At 44.8% G+C, this 20,855-nt stretch overlaps 1 protein-coding gene across 4 annotated transcripts; it reads right to left on the bottom strand.

The window, feature by feature from the left end:
- Positions 1 to 5,227: 5,227 nt before the first annotated feature.
- On the bottom strand, positions 5,228 to 20,760 carry WHAMM (WASP homolog associated with actin, golgi membranes and microtubules). Of its 4 annotated transcripts, XR_003923488.2 has the most exons (11): positions 20,129 to 20,759; positions 16,554 to 16,727; positions 15,004 to 15,154; positions 14,306 to 14,475; positions 13,440 to 13,605; positions 12,289 to 12,476; positions 10,755 to 10,841; positions 10,574 to 10,669; positions 9,711 to 10,194; positions 8,446 to 8,557; positions 6,425 to 6,537 (listed from the first exon to the last, which is right to left on the bottom strand). XR_003923488.2 is itself a non-coding variant. In XM_030015037.2 (10 exons), exons 1-10 carry the CDS (start codon positions 20,666 to 20,668, stop codon positions 6,251 to 6,253), a joined length of 2,343 nt encoding a protein of 780 aa, XP_029870897.1. In that variant the 5' UTR covers positions 20,669 to 20,757; the 3' UTR covers positions 5,228 to 6,250. The 4 variants fall into 4 exon arrangements, 2 of the variants coding, with proteins under 2 accessions (XP_029870897.1, XP_029870898.1); XM_030015037.2 differs by lacking the exon at positions 8,446 to 8,557 and having other exon boundaries at positions 5,228 to 6,537; positions 20,129 to 20,757; XR_003923487.2 differs by having other exon boundaries at positions 6,332 to 6,537; positions 8,354 to 10,194; positions 20,129 to 20,760.
- Positions 20,761 to 20,855: the final 95 nt, after the last annotated feature.

The raw sequence follows: 20,855 nt of genomic DNA, 5'->3' as shown, positions 1-20,855 counted from the left end.
CTCTGTGAAGGCTGGGGGAAGCGTAGGCACTTGATCCTATTTCGCCGTCACCTCTGCTTCTCAGGAAGAGACTGTGGGAAGGGCAGTGACTCACTTGCTGATGAATAGTGATTCGAGCACATCTCCAGGAGTGGGACAGATTCATTTTGTCACCCCCAGTGTCTGCACTGCCCACTGCCACGGTGCCGAGACGCACAGATACCATGCTGCTGGTGTCGGAGCTGGCTACCTTTCAACCCCTTCTCGGTAAGAAGAGGATGGAAACGGGGGGCGGAGCAGAGGCTGCTGCTGGCTCCCGGAGAAATACCTTTGGGTTATGCAAAGACACCAATGGGATGGTGTTTACACTATTGCCTTGAGATAGAAGGGAGCTGCAAATGTCTTTATGACACTAAGAGTGATTACCCGACTCTTTCAAGTGGGGCTAAACCCAGGCGGACACTGCGTTTCTTCCCCAAGCTGCAGCCTGGCCAGCATTTCCCCACACTGCTCGCCCTTTGGCTACTAGCAGGGTAGCAGTGTATGTTGCTGTGGGGTGGGGGACGCGTGTGCTCCCTTTCCGTTGGGATGCCCTTGTTCAGGGCTGGCCCTGAGCTGCAGCCCCACAACCCCACTTAGCTGCAGGCAGCTGCCCAGGGAGGCTGCTTTTCGCCCCTGTCCTCAGTGCTTTGCTGGGGATCTGGGGCAGGAGGGGGATCTCGTGGAAAACGAGCAACCGTAGTTTTGCTAAATATATATTCTGAGCAGTTTGTGTCTCATTCTTACTGCCAGAGCAATGATGTGCTAAAGATGGCTTGTTTTACAAAGCATTTTCACAAGTAGCTGAGCTGTTAATGTCACTGCTACCTGAGCAGATTTAATTGTGCTGCTGCTTGCTTTCAGCTTAGCATGTCATGCTGAGAATGAAAATCACATACCTTTTTGCCAGGAAAAAAATGTCATGTTCTGGAGCAGTTTTGAGTGTGTGTTTCCCCCAGGGATGCATTCACATATTGTTCTGAGCTGCTTTTGCTGCCAAGGTTTGCTGCAGCATTTATTAAGAGATGCCTTCAATACCATTCACTTTTTATCATCCCCACAGGTTTAATTGAAACGCTGTGTCCCTCTTTCCTACCAATATCACGTTATTATGGCGTGTAGTGTGCAGATGTGCTCTCGGATGCAAACAGGAAATTTTGGAATTAAAACCATGCTTTTCAAGAGAGAGCATGCATAGCCTTAAATCTCATTTTCTCCAAAGGGTGCACACTCTCATCTATTAACCTCTTCTTTGTAGAGGAGGACTGAAAAAAGCAGCTTTTTGTTAGTCGTAATGAATGCCTTCATACTGATCCTCTTTGTCCCTCTTGCTCCTGGTGTCCTGGCGTACATATGCACCTTTTTATTTTAAGGGATAAAAGAAGGGAGTGGAAGTGATCGAAGGACGGATCGTGGGCGCTGGCTTGCAAACCTTCCCAAGCACCGCTTCAAGCCGAGGCTCGTTCAATAGTCCCTGTAGTCCCACAGGGTTTCTGTGGCCTGTCGGACACGGGGGGCAGCAGGAGGCTGGTGGTGGCTGCACAGCAGCGGTGACACCGCTGGGATTTCAGCCCTGGCCGGGCGGCAGGCAGCACTCTCACCTTGCCTGGGACAAGAGACACCCCTGTGCCGGCTCCTCTGCAAGGGGGAGAGGAGAAAAGGCCCTGTAAAGACCAGGTTAAACCTTGATTTTTGGTAGAAACAGAAATTTAGTGGTGTATTCTTCTTGGTTTTAACAGGAAGGCAGAGAAAGGCAAATGTCTGCAGCATTCAGGCACGGTGTGGCTTGCACAGGCGAGCAGGCTGCTCGTGCAGCACGCCTGCCTCTTTCAACCGTGCATCTTAGAAAACAGCCAGGGAGAAGGAGGAGCATGTGCTTTGAATGGAGATAGGCTTTGGAGTTTTTAACACAATTTGATATCAGGTGAAGTACTTTTATAGCATGTTTATAGCTCTCTGTATATAGAAATGCCTGCAGTTCCCTGCACTGGTGGTGAGGACCAGGCATCTCCCAGCTCTGGGCACATTCCCCGTCCCTTGTGCAAACAGCAGTAACTCCATGACCTGCTGATGGGGTGAGTTGTTGCCTGTTGCTGAGAAACCCATAGGGGAGGACAGGATATCTTTGTGCAAGCATGTTATATAAATCAGGATCAATTTCCAAACATTATTAAATTAATTCAAAGAGCCTCTTTGGATGTGCATGAGTGAAGTGACTACTTGCTCAAGCCCCTGTAAGATCAGTCTGGATCACTTCAGGGTGCTCACACTCAGACTTGATTTGCTTGATTTACTACCATTTTGCAGGGAAAAAAGTCAGTATCCAGCTTGGGAGTCAGGCCTGTGTGCTGAACTGGGGCGTTAGTTATGGAGCAGCTTCATAAATCGCAAAAAGTGTCACATCAACAGAAATGCTGACAAATCCATAGCTGCACTGGCATTACCAGCTATGGCCACAGTGCTCCGCGCACCAGGTAACACGGCCACGACTCGTCTCTTGCAGTGATCAAAGCGCCGGGATTTCAAAGTGAAATTCTTCTAGTCAGACCAAGTAGTCTTTGAATGCATTAACTTTAAACCTCCCTAGAAATACCGGCAGCTGCTGTCTGGACTGCCCACATCATAGTTAGAGAGATCACAAGCCACAACAGCAATACTGATTTATAGAAATTGATCTCTTTTTACCTCATTACCAGGCTTTCCAGCAAATCTGTGCATTATTAACTCTTTAAAGCCAGACAACTGTATTTTTTCAGTTTAAACAAATCAATCTCTGCAGCTGGACAGTCAGGGCAGACTATTTCCACTGAGGGATTAATTTACTAGCCCAGGGTGAGATAATTTAAGAAGGGTATTAAATGTCAAAAAGCTGTCACAGCAGTTTTGCAGGTTGATACTAATCTAGTCCAGTAGAGCTGGTCACCACAGAGCCAACCTGCCACTCCAGTTTCTCCCATTTTGTCCATCAGCCCTTGCACGTTGGTGAAAGCACGTGGCACCAGTAGCTGCCCTGAACCTGCCGGAGCATGCCGAGGTGGGAAAGCGCCTGCTGAAGCATGAGTTCAAATCCAGATTAAGGCCTCTCTCTCCTCTTGACGCTTGCGGGTGGCTTCTCTTGAGTGTCCCATCAACCTGGGGTAAATCGGCCTCAGGGCGCTGGGGCCATTTCCTACCCACCATTCCTTCCACAGCCCAGTGCTGGCTGCACAGGACAGGTCATAGTCACAGAGAGCCAGAAGAGAAACCTGAGGGTGATTCAGTAAGGTTTTTTTCAGTCGTCTTAGATTTGGGCATCTCTCAGAAAACAAGCTGTGGCACCCCCCGTGGAGCAAACTGCGCCTCAAAGCAGTACAACCATGAGCTCGCATGCACCCTGGCCACAGGCTGCAAACCTCTCCCTGCCGCAGCAAGTCAGCAATACCAACAACACCTCGGGGCGTATTTGTCTAACCTGCTTTTAAAGATTTCCAGTGACAGAAACTCCACCGCCTTCCCAGGCAATCTGTCCCTGCACGTCTCTGCTCTCACTGTTTCTTAGAAAGGTTTTCCTACTGTTAACCTGAGTCCTTCCAGCTATAATTTAAGCCCCTTCTCTCCCTGTGAACACACAGAACAAATTGCTCCCCTCCTCTTTGCAGCAGCCTCTAATGAGTTTGAAAACTGCTCTCACCTTCTCTTCTTTAGGCTAATGCCAGTGCTTTTGGTGTTTTCCCTGGTTGTGTTTCCGATGTCCAGGAGTGTTGGTGCTCCAGCAGCTGCCTCTTGCCAGGAGCTGTGCCCATGGGCATGGATGAGACCCACCACCGACTCCTGGAGTCACAGCTATGCAAGGGCTGCTCTGCATCCTGGGAGCCCTGTTCACATCAGGGCACATCTCTGCCGAGGAGCATCCTTTAAATTTTTGTAGTGAACCAGGCGGTGAGGATATTTGATAGAGGTGAAATCTTCCACACCAACCAGAAAATTGCTGTGGCACATTTTCCACAGAGCAGGCCTGTTGGCCATACAGCAAATGAAGTGGACTTCAGAAAACAGGTGGGTTCAGATGGTTTCTGAGTGGGCTTTTAAGGACATTTTTCAGCCTGGGATGTAGAGAGATCTGTTGAACACCTGAGATCAGCCCCCAGCTGAGCTTCAGGCACGGTTACGAAAGAAAACTCTAGGTAGGGGAAATCACTGTCCAGTGTCGCTGTTACTCAGATGGCCTCTCCAGAGTAAAATTGCTGCTGTTAGACACGCAAAAGCCATAAGATTTGTTGGAGAAATTGCAACTCACTTATTCTCTGCATACTTTAAACTGCTGCATTTAACTTCCTAGCACTGTAGCTGAGAATTCAACCATAGTAATAAAACAGCAAAGGGCTCTGCCCAGGACTCTGAGCTGCCATTTGGCAGGAGGGACCAGCCTCTGCGCCCTTTTGCTCAGCTTTAAATAACCACACCACTAAAGGGCACAGCCTGTGACAGGGCAGCTCTCAGCCCCAGCACCAGCCCCCTCCACCCTCCCCGTGCCGCTCCCTGAGCCTGGCCAACCACCTCCTCTGCCCAGGGTATCCTTGGGGAAGAGATCTCCACTTGAAGCTTTCGTCCTCAGTGCCAGTCTATGGGAAGCATTCAGCATTTGATATGCTGAAGTCTGAACGTGCAATAAATTTGCCCCTGCTCCCCCCAAGTTCAGCATGGCCCTTGTGCCCAGGTCGAGCTCAGGGGCCAGCAGGGCGGTGTGCACCCATTGGGCATCATGCCCACCAGCTCCCCTCTGCAGATATCACGTCAGAAGCGTTGAGTAAGAACTGGCCTGGGCTGCTGCTGCCGCTGCCGCTTTTATCTCTGGTTTGATGGCAGTGGACAAAAAAAAGGTCAGTTTTTTCTGACTTCCAAATAGCAGTAGGTGCTGAAACAGTGAAAAATGAACCCGCAGCTGCTGCTTTCTTCTTCTCGCCTGAAAACTGTTGCACACATATTTATACTGTGCTGATTAAACAGATCTGCTACTCTACAGTAAAGCAGGAAATTACAGCAACATATTTGCAGTTTTGTTACCAAATTACAATTCATAAATATTTCAGAAAATAAGAGCATTTACATATACTGTTAGAGTGCAGTTGCTGTATGGCTGCTACTTGCTATCAAAAACCAGAGTACCATGGTGTAAGTAATGCTTACTTCACAGCTGTATCCTAAGATAACAGCACACTGAATCCACTTCTTCTGTCAGGATATATTTTTATTAAGGGTCAGTATAAACTCCAAAAGAAACTTTGAATCATTTTTGTCACTATCTACCCAAAATAGAAACAGTCTCTAAACTGACTGTAGCTGAATTTTTAAATAGCCAGGTTCCAGGCACAATGCAAATATCTGCCATTTATAAGGCTATCAGGTAATTTAAATTCATGAGCATAGCTATAAACATGTATTGATGGTCTCAGTGGAGAAATGCAGCTCTGTATTACAGGGCTGGATCCCAGACAATATTATATACAATATTTTGGCTCGCTCTTTCATGCCAACAGTTCATTGTAAATGCAGATATGGAAAACATTTAGCATCTAAAAATTCTCTATATTTAAGCTTCCAGCTAAAAAGTAAACTTTTCAGTAATTACTACAGTAGTGTTTATTTCAAACTCGATACTAATTTTCACAGTCAGCATTATCAAGCCCATTCATAAATGCACACTTTATAACATAATGATAAATGGAGTATCCATGTAGTTATTTGAGAGTGAGCTGTATTAGACAAGCAAAATGTTAGACTTTTCTGGACAATGGAGGTAGGAATGAGAGGTTCCAGATTATGCTAAGTTTTCTGGTCTGCCCCTATAACCACGGATTTGGTTCTACTTTTATCTGACAAAATAGATTTTCAGTTAGTTTTTCACTCCTTAAACCTTGTTGTGATAGCATTACCTACTGTGTAGTAACAACCTAAATAATGTATGTTTCAATCCAGCATTTTAGCTGTCTTCAGATGCGGTGAAAACTCTACACAGTTGAGCCAGAAATACCTATTAATGCAAGCATAATTGGGAGTATGATTTCTCATGCGAAAATAAGAACCTGCAGCTCCTATAGAAAATCAACAGGATTCTTTTACTTTACAAGACATTTTGGACTACGAGAACAACACACACAATCACACTGTTCTTTCATTTTGAAAGGGACAGTCTTCTACAATGTGCAAAATGAGACACACTGTTGCAGTCAGTAAGTCTGTTACTTTGAATCTGTTAGCTGTCCCATTCTCCATTATTCTGATCATTGTTCTCCTCTTCTTCGGAATCAGCAGACACTTTCTTAATTCTCTGGATGACTGCCTTAATGCTTCTCTCTAGCTCATTAGTGGATCCTTTAGTGACATCTTTCTCAGTATCTCGGTTCACTTTTCTTAGTTTAACTCCTTGCCTTATGGCAGAGAGGATGTTGTCTTTTACAGAGGCATACGGATTTGGCTGTTCCACTTTGCGAAGATGAACTTCACCACGTTTTAGTGAAGCCAAAACCTCATCCATGGAACCTGCAACAGACAAATCTATTGTTACCAGAAGAAAGAACAAGACAATCACACTTAGAGGTATAAAACCCCACCCAAGTGTTCGAGGTTCTTCCTCTCATCTTTGCTAGAGACAGGAAAAAGAATGGTCTGTTCTGTCACAGACTCTTTCAAGCGTCTGCAACACCAGGCTCTGGAACTGCTTTTAGAAAGCAGTTAAAGCTATTATATCTTGAATTGAGAATCCAGTGCCTCTTCAACATTATACAAGGTTGCGCTCCAAGGAAGAAATTCTACACAAAGGAGGATGCTTCTTTTTCATTACAACTTTATGGGCTTTCAAAAAAAACTTCACTGAACCAAAAAATCTCTTGTATTCTGTATTAGAAACAAACTACCATTCCTCCTAGCTTGCTCAAATGCCTGCTGAGACTGACAATTGCATTTTTGCTCAGCCAAGAGAAAAATGAAAGGATTTGAGTAGAAGGGATTGAAACTGCACCACTGAAGTCAGTGGGAGCCAGATCAGGCCCTAAGCAGGCAGGCAGGCAGCTCTTTTCTCTACAGACTTAAAAAATAATTCCCGTTTTACAACATGATTTAAATCTCAGGCATGTATTTCTGAACTTCAGACCATAAAGTACACCATACTGAGAGAGCTTCCACTAGTTCTCTTGAGACACACTGTAATTTGTGTTTTACTCCTTCTCTTGGATTCTTTGTTGCTAGCTTCAGCCCATAGGACAGGGAGGCAGTTTCCCTGGACAGCAGTCGACTCCTACAGCCGTAGGTCCAGACCATCTGTGCCTCACAGCTGGAAGTATTTTTGCCATGCGCAGTGCACGTAAGGTTATGTGATTAACATCAAGCACTAGAAATGTAACATTCTGCTAAATCCTGTGGTACCTTCAGAGACTGAGATGTCAGAAAAGGATAAAGCAAAGATCCACCAAGTCGTCTTACAAGCCTTCAAGTAAGAAAGTCTTAAGTCTATTAATCAAATGGGCTGCCTGATAAAAGACTAGAATCATAGAATCATTTAGGTTGGAAAAGACCTTTTAAGATCATCGAGTCCAACCATCAACCATGCCCACTAAACCATGTCCTGAAGTGCCTTGTCTATGCACTTTTTGAATACCTCCAGCGACGGTGACTCAACCACTTCCCTGGGCAGCCTGTTCCAATGCCTGACAACCCTTTCAGTAAAGAAATTTTTCCTAATGTCCAATCTAAACCTCCCCTGCCGCAACTTGAGGCCATTTCCTCTCATCCTATCTCCAGCCACCTGACAGACAACACCAGCACCCACCTTGCTACAACCTCCTTTCAGGTAGTTGTAGAGAGCGATAAGGTCTCCCTCCCCTCAGCCTCTTTTTCTCCAGACTAAACAACCCCAGTTCCCTCAGCCACTCCGCTCTAGTCAGACTAACAAATTATGAAAGAAGTTCCCCTTGGAAAGTATGTTAACACATTCAGAACATGAACCTCTCCTGGCTTTTCACGTACAAAGACATGAGTAGTCCATGTGTAACCAAAACCGACCTGTTTACGAAGCTGTTTCAGTAAGTTCCTGTGGCAGTATTTTATCAATTACTATTACAGCAATTAACACACTGGTTTTCCTCATGAAATAGGTGTAAACAACTCGATCTCTCCAATAAACAAAAAAGGATTTTACTTATCCAAAAATAATGAAAGGACATCAATGTTAGGCTGTGAATGGTAGTAACTATTAGCTACTAGCAAGGCTGTTCCAGTAGCAATTGGACTACTTGGTGTACAACTCCTGTTGCTAATCAAAGCTACTTAAGAGTATCTGTGGTAGAGTTATCCCACGGACCTCCTAGACTGAAGTCCGCACGCTGATCCACTGGAAGCACAGTAGTTCACCATGGTAACTCAACTGCATCTCAGCCCTTCAGCTGCTTGTACTTCCCCACACCTTGGAAGAACTGAAAATGCTGAACTTTCCTTGGTATTTCTGCCTGTGGTTTGCCTCTTAACTGAGAGGATACAAAGGCTGCTTAGATGTATTGTGAACAGTCTGAAAAGGAAAAGGAATGTACCACATTTAGAGACATGCTTCATTCTAGCATAAGCTCCACTATGAAAAATGACAATAAAAAATTGCTGCCTTCCAACTTAGATCAATCTCCCTGACATAGTCAAAGTATCTGCTTGCTTTAGAGACAAAAATAAGCCTGTTAGCAGGATGTAACCAGTGAAGCCTTGGCAGGCTGCTGAGCTCTATTCTCATTCAAACTACTGTGTCAATTGCAGAGTTCAGCCTTCAATTACACCTGCATGATCTTGCTAACAAAGCAGAGGTGTAACAGAGCAGAATGTTTGCCCTAGGAATGTTAGTATGCCAAAGCTATCCATCTGCCTTTCAAATCCTGGTTGAATTCTGCATGAATTCTCTTAAGAAACCTTTATTTAGTAACCAAGCAAATTGTAAGTGGACACAGGTTGTGCATACCTTAGAAACACAAGCAGCCCAACTGCTAGCTCCGTAGTACATGAATCACAAACACTGAAGTGATTACTTAGTACAACCACAAATCTACCCACAGTGGTCTTCTGACTGGACAGGTGATTAATTCTCAATCAAAATACCACATTCAGTTCAAAAGTTACAAAACTGTGGCAAGAACAAACCTGGTAATAAAAGTTGCTTCTCACCAAACAACATGAATAAACTCCTTCTCCTTGGAATTTCTTCTGACACATTCCTACCTATTACAGCAGTGGGATTTTTAGTGTCATGAGAAATGCAGGTCCTGAATTGAGATCTCCACAGACCTAGTAGTGCTGTGATTAAGCATGGCTTAAACTAACTTGTAAGGCTGTACTTAATAAATGTAGGATTCCAGCAGATATTCAAGTTCAAATGTCCTAAAAGATTGACCTGGCCCAATTGACAGCACTTCACCAAAATCGCCGACTCACACACTCTTGAGCATCAGGACCCTGTGAAGTGTATCAAACGGGATACAACAAATCACCGTTACTCATTTAACATCCTGAGTTATGGTCAGTGTTACTGTATGTGGTTTCTTACTTGAAAGCTTACTAAGCTTTCCAAGAGCTTCATTCTCTTGAGCAAGGCTGCACACTATTCCTGTCCGGAACCAGAGGGAGGGAGAACAGAAAAATAGAGGAAACAAAAAACCACCAGTCGATGTCAGCCTTCTTACCTATGTAATTATTTATAGACCTCCTGGATGAGTCATCCTGTTTGTGCAGTGCAGAGCTTTCTGTGGGGCTATCAGAGCTAAGGGGAAGTGGCTTATCCTCCGCTGCCAATGTTGTCTTTAACTGGAGAGGTAAGGGGGGACATGGGGGAGGAGAGGGTAAAGGAGGAGGGGGTGGAGGAGGTGGTGGTGGTGGTGGTGGTGGTGAGGATGGAGAGACCATCAGTGCCTCGCTATGTTTTTGTTGCTCTGTGTCACCATCAGTAACAAAAACCTGGACAGGGATATCTGCTGGGGTATTCTGATGTGAAGCTTTTAATTCTTTGGCTTCTACTAGCAGTATGCTCTTTGGCTGCTCTAGAGCTGCCCTTGCTCTCGACGAAGGTAGTGGGGACAGTACTGCAACCTGCTGAGTGATGTTTCGTGGCAACTTGGGACTGAGATGCTGGGAATGAGATGTTTTCACAACAACATGAGCTGGACACTTCTGAAAAACAAATCATAAGGCAGGAGGTCACATCTCCATTGGACTGGCCAAAATATCAACCCCAGAGACAAAAAGCCACAGAGTACAGACCTGTCCCACTCACCCATTCAAGCAGAAAATTCAACCCTGAACAGATTTAGATGAATATGAAGGTATTTCTTTCAAAGCCATTTCCTCACTTGTATTCTTTGCAACAGGTTCTGCACCTGGAAACTATATCCTTAGTGGATTTAATCCTCTTGACTCATTACACACAATCCTATTTTAGGCTATCCGAATGGTTGTCTCTGATTTGGACCATGCTCACATTTGAGCTATGGCTACTTTCTGACATTGTGTTTTGACACTATTTAGAACTACTGTAGTTCACAGTACTTGCCTCCCTGAATGTTTTCAGCCTCTCCAGTGTTTTCTGACGTTCCTGGCTTATCCAAGCTTTTTTCTTTTTTTCCTCCTCTTTTTGCTTGTCTCTCTTCTGCATTAAAACACAAGTAAGTAAAGCCTCAGTGTGTGAAAACAAGCAGCTGCCAGATTCTCCAAGGCTGCTGTTCAGTACTCACTATCTGTATGCTGTGATGCTGCTGGAAGCGTTTTTTGCTCTCTTCTGCCTGTTGCAGTCTCTGCCGATGGCTTGCTTCACATTGATCCTAGTAGAACAGCAAAATTCATGCAATGGTTAGTTCACATTTACTGTGCACCATCTGTGCCATTAACTCATGTGCACAAGCCACTAAACAGCGACCAAGGCTGAGTGCTTGGCTGTGTCAAGAAGGATGGCTAAGCTCAACTAGTGGCAGATGTGAGACCCTGAAGGTGAAGTCTGTGGGACTCCTTCATGGATCTTTTGTTCTCCTAATTAGTGATAGAGTTATTCATGCTGCAGAGGAAATATACCCAGATCTGAACCAATCCCTCTGTCTTACACTTAGGTTAAAAAAAGAAGAGAAGAAAGGAGAAAAAAAAAAAAAAAGGCAGAAACAAGCTCTGAAGAAATGTCACCCAGGTACCAACTGGAGGGAAGGGTTGCAAAGACATGAGGAAGAGGGCAAGAGGGAAGCTAGCAGGGCATTACAAAAATATAAGGCTACTTTCCCCCTGTCCCTTATTTGCCATAGCTCCCAAGTACAAAGGCCAGGGAAGCAAAGGTATGGAAAGCACAATGAATGTCTAACAGGGGTACCTTCTGTTAGTAACAAAGTGCCACAGAAAAGCTGCAGGCTTCAATATTTTCTCTGGGAGTCGCTATTTATCACTGCACAGAGGGGGATTATCCACATGGCTGGGTAAGCATTTGCAAATCATCTAGCATTTGGCTTTAGTGTTATATAACCAACAGACAGCAATTAAGTGAATGAAAACAGAAGCAAAGGAAGTGTCTGCTGAGGAAGCAGTTGAAAGCAAGAGACAATGATGGCTCACAAAACATTTCCAATGTCATTCCCATTTTGTCCAGGCTAATGAGGGGTAAAAGGCCAGACAGACTGGAGCTTAAACTCTGCTCTCTGCCCCATCAGGATTGTGCAGGTGTAAGGTAAGCTCAGCTCACTGGGAAGGTTCATGAGAGTCAACTGTGATCTCACTTGTGTCTTTCTAGTGTTCTACTCTGCATGGGAAACAAAGGAAAAAACTGCCCTTTGCACAGAACTGAGAGGCTGGAGAGAGAATTGCAGCAGTTAAATTTTCCCCTCCCTCCCATTCAAAGGTAAAGTACCACTGTGTGGGTTGTCCTGTCGCTGCAGCTTCCTTCATTGCAGGCCAGGTTTCCTCCTGTACTGCAGCTGCTTTGTAAAAGGCTGCCAGGGCAAAGCTCCAGCTGGCCACAGCAGTGCTCTGGTAAGGTTTAGCTGGTAGGGGAACAACTCCTGGGTCACCTATGTAAGTTTGTGCTCTCTTAACAAGCTAGACAGGCACTTGAGCCACAAAGTGGAGTGTAAAGCTGGCTTAAAATCACATCTGCCCCTCTGGAGGCCTTGGCACTGAGTCATCTTGTATCATCTTGTACGCTCCACCCAAAGCTTCCAGTTGTTTCCTGTCCATCCCTCGTGAGTCAAGACATCAGCTAAATAAAATGCACATCTCCAGGACTGCATTTACTTTTTTGTTCCTGAGGTAGGCTCTTCTCGCACAGACAGTCCCACGCTTTGTCTCCAACTGCTTAGTCTTCTGCCTCAGCATCGTCATTTCTGACAAGTTAGCGTAATGTTGTCCCATTGTCTGTTCAATGACCTTGAGCTCCTCAGGATTTTCACATGTATCATAGTAAACAACTTCATCCTGTTTCTCTAAAAAGGCATTTGGCATTTTTTTAAAAACCCAAAAATTGCCACAGTTATTTAAACATTTAAAGAACTAATGACATTTTAAAAGCCATTGAAGGCAGTGAGTTAGTTATTAGGAAGTGTAGTGCTCCAGAGCCAAGCCTGGTCCTTCAAAGTCCTAGGCAAACATGTCATGTTACTCACAGGGGTGCTTTGCAGGATCAAATTTATGCTGTTAGCATTTGTTGTTATTTAGCTTCCTCTTTCAAATGTCTTTCTGTGCTTTAACTCCTACCTTCACCAACTGGAGTTTTCCTGGAAAACTGAAGACTGTTCCGATCAACACTGGGTGACTTATTTTACTATTTACCAGGTTTTAATTACACAACAAGCAGGAGCAATGTTTACTTCACAATGTACACAGTAATAGAGAATTCATAAGCACAAATAAGCATAAGCAAGACTGGTACCTAATTTGGTCATAAATATGTTACAAAGAGACACTTAAACTGGAATACAGCAGTAATCAAGTACCATCTAGCTATAATCACCTCTTTTTGTCATTACAGGATGTATTTTGTAATTTCTACATGTTAAATTACAACAGATTTGTGATGAATTTCAGAACCCATTTCAGCAGATCATGCTATCCACAGTTTCTATGCATAGATCTTGTAACTACAAGAGCAGTTAAGTATTTTCAATATAAGTTATTCCATATGCTAAACCAGTGCATGCACATATCACAGCTCCCATGAAAATGAGCTACCATTGTGGCTTTTTTTAAACTTGTGTTATCAAATTAGTGTCTAATTAATCAGAAGACAAAACATCAGATGGTGCCACACCATCAATGTTTTCCAATGATGCTTTCTACTATCGAGACCTGAGCAGTGATAATCATCCTTTTTTTTTTTAAGTGAAAACAAAGAAGGCTATATCACTCCTGTGTTTTGACTATGTGCTTAAATATTTTTTCATTCTTACCTTTAATCTGTCTCCTTAAAGTGTCCAACTGTACAATAAGCAGCATCTCTTCATGTTTCAATACTTCAAGCTGTACATTATATAATTCCAGCTGCGTTTCATAATACTGTATTTCCAGCTCCTCCACTACAGTTAAGTTCTCTTCTTGTTCACTGAGATTCTCCATCTGTATAGCCCCAAATAGAAAATAAAAAGCATTAATAACAAAATACGCACACATGAAACACGCATAGATGCACAAATACCTGTACAGAGCCTGGCCTAACTGGCAGCTGCTTAGGTGTTTTGGTATGGAAACAACAGAACATTAGAAATGACTTGGGGCAGAAACTCAGAGGAGCAGAGAGCCTTATTAACCTAAAGTGTAATTTTACCATAAGTCTACCAGGAAAGACTTCATTATAATCTGCACAAATAATACTGTTCCTGAAAACAATTATATATGGTGCAGTACACTACTCTTGGAAAATAAATATCAGGTACTCCTAGCAGCAGTTAGATGGCATCAAATCAAGATCAGAAGATTAAAATTAAGTAAGTATCTTTATTTTGCAGTGTCCTCTGAAAATAATATCTGGTTTTTATCTCCCTAAAACTAACAATTTCAAACATTGATATCACAAATGCTAACACGACACTTGAACTGTAAAAGCATGTACCTTAACCTTTGCTAAGTGTCCTCATATGTGCAGGAGCAATTTTAAAAAAATGGAGACATGCATTTTTCCACAGCTTAAAACAATGTTGAAAACCTAAGCTGTTTCATAGACAAAGACTTTGAAAGTCTACTCCCATGACCACTTCGGTAGGTTTTGATCAGCCCTTCACAAAACAGTGACAGAAAAGGAGGCTTTGCAAGGTCTTACATTTTTCTGAAAGCCAGCTCTCTTCTGTTTCAGGCACAACTCTCTTGCCCTCAGATGCTGAAGGGTTTCTTTAGCTAACATGCATTTCAGGTTTTCTAGTCGTGGCAAAGCTGATGCCCAGGTGGTTTTACCAAATCTTTCCTGATCTTGTTCCATCTGTCTGTGCATTGCTGCAGATTAAAACATTGCAATAACATATGAGAAATGCAGTGTACTAATAGCCCTTGTGTGTTTCTACTATAGCTGCAGTACTAAAAATGCTGATACTATTAAACAATTTCTGAAGCTTCTTTAGAAATTACAAGACTAAAAGGTTGAATTTATGATTTTATCTGTGTAAGTAACATACTTCAGTGTACCATAGAAACATGCCTTAACAGTTACACAGCAATCTACTCAGTTAACATGCTAAAATCCTTGAGGCTTGCTTATCAAGCATTAAAAGCGTGCATGGTTTTTGTTCAGAGGTTTGCAGCTGTAAGTCTCGGGCCTTGATAACGTCTGTGTGCAATCCAAACGCATGTTGTAAACCAAACTGGTTAAAAGATATAAATCTTAAGTGAATAAAATGCTTTTCTTAAGCTGGACACTCATCCTAACCTCGGGGTCTGCAGAGAGAGACCAGCAAAGGTGATAAGAGCTCTCAGTCCCCTAAGTCAAGTATTTACACAACCTTTTGTGTAAATCATTCTGATTACCTGCCAGAGCCTTTACAGTTTCCTTGAAGTAGTTCACAGTGATATCCTGAATGGAGCACACAGCATTCTCAGCTCGTTTAGTCCATTCTTCGGCATCTTTCTGCAAAGCTGCTACTCTTTTAGGCCCCAAATTATCATACTGCAAAGATTTCTGCAAGGAGACAAAATTTTCAGTTACCAGCTGGTTACCACAGTGGTGCAGCCTGCATTATACTATACTTAGAGATGTTTCAAGCAAGGCAGAGCACAGTGGCAAACCTGATCTTCCCCTCACCTGTCACAAAGTGAATCACTACTCATGCCTATGTATTGCCTTGCTCCTCATTCTCTAGACTAACTCAGAACATTTGTTCCCCAATCATGACTTCATTCTTAACTTCAGATTAATTCATTTCTTAAAATATTTTTAAACTATCATCTTAAAAATAACATCCAACACAAGTGTTTTTAGTTGTTACTAAAAGTAACTCAAAACCACTCTTCTACGTGCAATGTTCTCTTCTATTTTTCCCCATGTGTTGACAGCACGTTGCACTGTCAGGTTCTCCAGTTTGGCAGTTCTTTCACACAGGAACAGTGATACAGAAAAGAAACGTAAGAGAGTATTTTCAAGTCCACAAAGTGTACATGGGTACAAGACTAGTATTCCAATTTTTTTTTAAAGAATTAGGTTTCAAATGAGCCTAAATATCCCTTAGAGTGTTTTTTTTATATAGAAACAAACTTTATTTCATCCATTCTAATTTTCACTTTAATTTTCAGTACAGCATACTGGATATTTTATCCTCACACATTTAGACCTTCAGTATCCAAGAACCTCAGTCTAAACTTAAAACTGTTCTGCTCTTTTCGAGAACATTAACAGCTCACTTTAATTTTAACAGACTATTTAAGGCAAAATCAAAATAGTAAACGGCTGTCTTTTCCAGGGCATCATAACTTTCAGCATGTGCTTCCAGTTTAAGATGCACATAAAATCAAATGAATGCAGTGACAACTGACATGTTTTAATCTGTACTTCTAGTAGGTTGTAGCACCAACAGAAAACTGCTTTGTGTGGTAAGGTCTCCTCTGCCTTCTGTTCTACCACCACAACTGACTTAATCTGGTGCATCAGTACTGCTGGGGGATGGCATTCTCAACGTCACAAACTAATCCCACTGAAGGTGTATTGTGGTTTAACCCCAGGACAAGGTGGCACAACAAAGGCTACTTGGATCTCTGTAAATTCAGCCTACCAGAGACCAGAGTAAACCCCAGATAGGTGGAGCTTGGGGATGTTTTAAATCCTCATAACAGAGGGAAGTGGGACACTGGTGGGAAGTCAGCTGCAGTTCTATTCAAGCCAATACCATGGACTCTGAGATCCTCTGAGAGTGGTTCTGCCCTAACTCTGAATTTCTCAGTCACATTTGGTGGCTTGGCAGGGGAAAAAAAAGTAGGTACAGATAGAAGTAGGGAATGTTAAGTGATTTGAGTCTAAACTGCTCCAAGAGCAGCTGATGCCCTACTACATAACTTGGCCTTTCACTTTGTAAAGACAGACCTACCAGGATTTCCAGTTTGTACAGTGTTGCCAGCTCTCGCATATCTCTAAAGGGCTGCAGTAAATACTGGTAGAATTGTGTTGCCATGGTGACCAAATCCTGATAAGCTTCGTCTTCTTCTTCATAAACCTTCATCAAAGCCACCATTGTGTCAGCATTTTTATGCTTCTGAAGAACCTAGTGGGAGAAAAGGTAAATCAGACTTAGCTGCTTTGCATTCGTGTGTGCTGACTGCTGACGAGCTTTGGTGGAAAGGACCTGCCGTTTGTCATTCGATGAACAGGCAAGACTTCCCACTACACAGGAGGTGTACACCAGGCATTCAGCAGCCACCCCTAGCTGGAAACGTCTTTAACACCACACTGTTAAAAGCACTAATTGCTGCATATTGCATTGGGAGACTGCAAGGAGTATCATGCCTAGGGCTTTCACCACAGAAATTCTTGTAGCTGTGTGCAGATGACTTGGTTGCTGCTTTTTGTAAACACAAATGGGAAGCTGGGGAAGTCTGTGTACTGTAAGGGCAAGTAAAGTATTCTTAAACTAGCTTTTGCGTTGCTTCCACAATTACTAAATGCCTGCTAATATGAAATGAGTTCCTGGATCCAGAATTTCTGACTTCGGGCATAGAAAAATCAGATTACCATTTAAAAATAAGAATTCAGAAACAGATTTATACTCCTGATATACATTGCCGTTAAATTTCTTTAACATTTTTATAATTTATAATAGTTTATTCTAATCTCGGTTCCAGTGATATTACACTTTGTAACTGGTAATTCTTCCATGGAATGACCGCCTTTCTGATGCACTAGTCTTTATTTAAGGTCTTCATTTGCTTCTATGACAAAATACAAAGTTGGAAACTTCCCCTCAACTGCATTTGTTTACTGGCATCAATCAAAGCTTCAAAGATTCTTCTTTGACAGCAGCTAGCAGAGACCATGGTGCACTCTATGTGCCAGGATAGAGTGAGCCAGCTGAGAGAACACAGCTAAGTTCCACTGAGAAACACAGACCCTCCTGGAAGGACAGCGTTTGCTCTACAGCTCTCCAAGGAGGGACGGGAATAGTGGGTATTTGGTGCTACAATGAGAAAAAGCATTAGAAACATAAGCTTGATTGTGTTGCAACTGAAAAGCACTGAAATTAAACCGTCACCTTTGCTCTCGCCAGCTGAGTCTGGGTAAGACAGCAGGAGCAAAGTTCCCAGCTGTGGAGGCATTTCCCCAGGGAAAAATCTGTGGAAGTCAGCTCAAGAGCATTTCCCACCCATCCTCCCTCCAGGCCTGGCACAGGCAGAACAGAGGAACAAGAGGATCTGAACTGCAACATTTCTGATAATCCCAGAAGTCCTGCAGCCCCTTAGGCTTCCCCAGGAGCTCATGGTAGCTCACAGTCCTAGGGCCCACCTGCAGCAATTTAACAGTCTTCTTTCCCCCCGCCCCCACTACTGAAGCCAAATAGAAACACAATAGTTCACTTTCTAGTTCCCATATTCAAAGCAAGTAGTGAGGGTCATGCTGCTCCTGAAGGATGTTTATAGTGAGCAGAGGGAAAGTATTAGTGAAATTTTAAAGTCAACTCATGACACAATTACTCACTACAAGGGTTTCAGGGTTTTTTTTGGGGGGGGGGGGGGGGGGGGTGGGGAATGACAACATTTTGTCTGTTTTAAAGTAAAATGCTTGCTTTTACACAATCTGATATTCTTTTCATAGAATTCTAGTTTGCCATTAGCCCAACTGACTCCTCCGGTTGTTGTAACAGTATTGCTGTTCGGTTTTTCCTTTGTCTTTGAACACACATGCAAAAAAAGTATTTACACAATACTACTCTCCTCCATCTTGTACTGGTTATCTTCTGCATTCTTCAAAATTAATTTCCTGGCCCAAAGGATGAAGCATTTGAGAAGGACATGGATGTCAAAAGGGAATAAGGATGCTCTGATACTTAAGGCTAGTTTAGTGCCAGAAGAGGTAGGTTTCATTTCTTGAATCTTGTGTAACTTGGTCTAGACTGCATATAATGAATTTATGTCCCTGTCAGGCCTGCAAATACAACACTTTATAGCATGTTTAGCCTTACTTATCTGAAACATAGTTGGAAATCACAGAATAACTGGCACCAAGTTACATTTGTGCTGCTTGCAAACAAGCATGGTGGCTAGAACGTATTTCTAACTGGGCCGTGAACAGTTATAGTCAGTTACAGAAACCATAGCTTTTGTACACAACACTGCACATGAAGTTCATGTAAACTAAAGTTGTCTTTTTGAAAAACTGTGTCTTTCTGCAACAGTAATGTTGTTACAGCTGTTAAATACTGAAACAGGAAACAGAAGGCTAAAGCCAACTGTCTTAACTTTCCTCCAAAGCATGATCGTTTTCATAAAATACCTTTCAGCTTGCTTTGCCAGGAAATAGACTGCAGATACTGCCAGAAAACTGTAACAGCAACACACTGGTGAGCTTGAAGTATCTGTATCTCTTGTTTTAACAGACTGATGCCCTGATTGCAACCATGTTACTAGATACCATCCTTTAAATTCATGCTTACTACAAGGGGGAAAACAAAAAAAAAAATAATCCAAGAACGCATATACAGCAAGAAGAAACTTATGGTACTAAAGGGAGAAAGGGCTAACATCATCATTGGCTCACACAATCATTAGGCCAGAATTTGACACTTAAAAACATAGCACAACTTCTCTGACTACAAAACACCCATTTGGCATAGGTCCATGGCTAAGTTTGGTTTTAATAAAAAAATGTGAGAATCCCGCAGTTATAGGCATTACTGCAAACAAGCAGTCTGAGACCTTTACAGGGAGTTTAGAAAATTAGAGCATAATTGTACTCTCTCTTTCTGTAACCATTCCACCCATTGCACAACACTGCAGAATATTTATAGCAATGTGTTTTTGTAGGAGCGCTTGCAGCTTCAGTACGCACCCCAATGTCGTGTACTGACTGCCCACCGAGAGCTGGCTTATTCCCCACTTTATTAAGTAACACTTAGAAAGACTGATGGCACTCAGAACTTGAGAAAACTAGTTGACTTGGGGGTTTCCAGACAATCAAAAAAGTGTTTGTGTAAGCACTAATCTGCACACTGGACGATACTATGAGCAAGAGGATATTAGTGACTTGGTCACCCTTGCTCACGTTACCCAAACGTGAGCCTGACCTGAGTGACTGAAGCTCTTGCAGCAGAAGCTGCCAGCCTCATGCGTGCAACTCCCAGGTGAGCAAGAGGTGCTAAAGCTGAGGCTCAGACAGGTGCACCTGCGAGCCGTGCAGCAGCACAAGACAGCGAAGGCGGTCCTGCACCGAGGGAAACCTTTTTCTGCCCGCAGGGAGAGCGGGGGGTGGCCCTGCAGCAGCCCCACCCCCCGCAGGGACAGCCGCGGGCCGCTGCGCTCCCTCAGGCGAGCGGGCCCGGGCCAGGCCAGAGGCGCCCGCTGGCCCCCTCAGCCGGGCTGGCGCAGGCCGCCAGCCGCCGCTGGTCCCCTCGGGCCCCGCCGGCGCTGCGGGGCGGCCCCTCCGCCCCCCCCCCCCGGTCCCCGGGGCCCGTACCCGCCGCAGGGCCTCCTTGGCCCGGGCCAGGTGGCCGCGCAGGGCCCTCCCGCGCAGCTCGTGGAGGCTCTCGAAGTACTCGTCGTCGCGGTGGCGGTCGGCGGCGAAGAGGGCGTCCAGCACCACGCGGCCACCGCAGAGCTCCAGGGCCCAGCCCAGGTAGAGCTCCAGCTCCCGGCACAGCTCCTGCACCTCGGCCTCGCCCGGCGCCGCGCCGCCGGGGAACAGCACGGCCCAAAGCCCTCCGCCGCCGGAGGCGCCGGGCAGCGCGGGCGGCAGCGCGGGGAAGGCGGGCTCCAGGCGCGGACAGACGGCCGCCAGCTGCCGGTGGACGCCGCGCAGGGCCGGCGCCGAGAAGAGGCCGGCCCAGCTCTGCGAGGCCTGCCCCGCCGCCTCCGCCCGGCCGTGGCAGGTCACGGCGAACGCGCCCTCCACGCCGTTCCAGGCCACGAGGAAGCGGAGCCGCGGCGGCTGAGGCTCGGCGAAGGCGGTGTCGCGCACGGCCACCCACCCCTCCAGGCTGTCGGGCTGCGGCTCCATGATGGCGGCGGCCGCGCAGCCCCCGCGCCTGCGGAGCGAAACAGAAACCCACGAGCCTTAAAGGCGCCGCGCGCACCCGGCCAGGGGGCGGGGCCCTCGCCGCGCGTCACCCGCAGCTCGCGGACCCATTGGCGGGCGTCGGGGGGGGGGCGTGGCCAAGGCGGGGCCGACGGAGGGGGCGGGGCGG

This window comes from Aquila chrysaetos, chromosome 5 (genome assembly GCF_900496995.4).
Source record: "Aquila chrysaetos chrysaetos chromosome 5, bAquChr1.4, whole genome shotgun sequence".
NCBI classification, from domain to species: Eukaryota; Metazoa; Chordata; class Aves; order Accipitriformes; family Accipitridae; genus Aquila; species Aquila chrysaetos.
The sequence above is the reverse complement of the archived record's forward strand: the minus strand, read 5'-3'. Positions and strand labels throughout refer to the sequence as shown.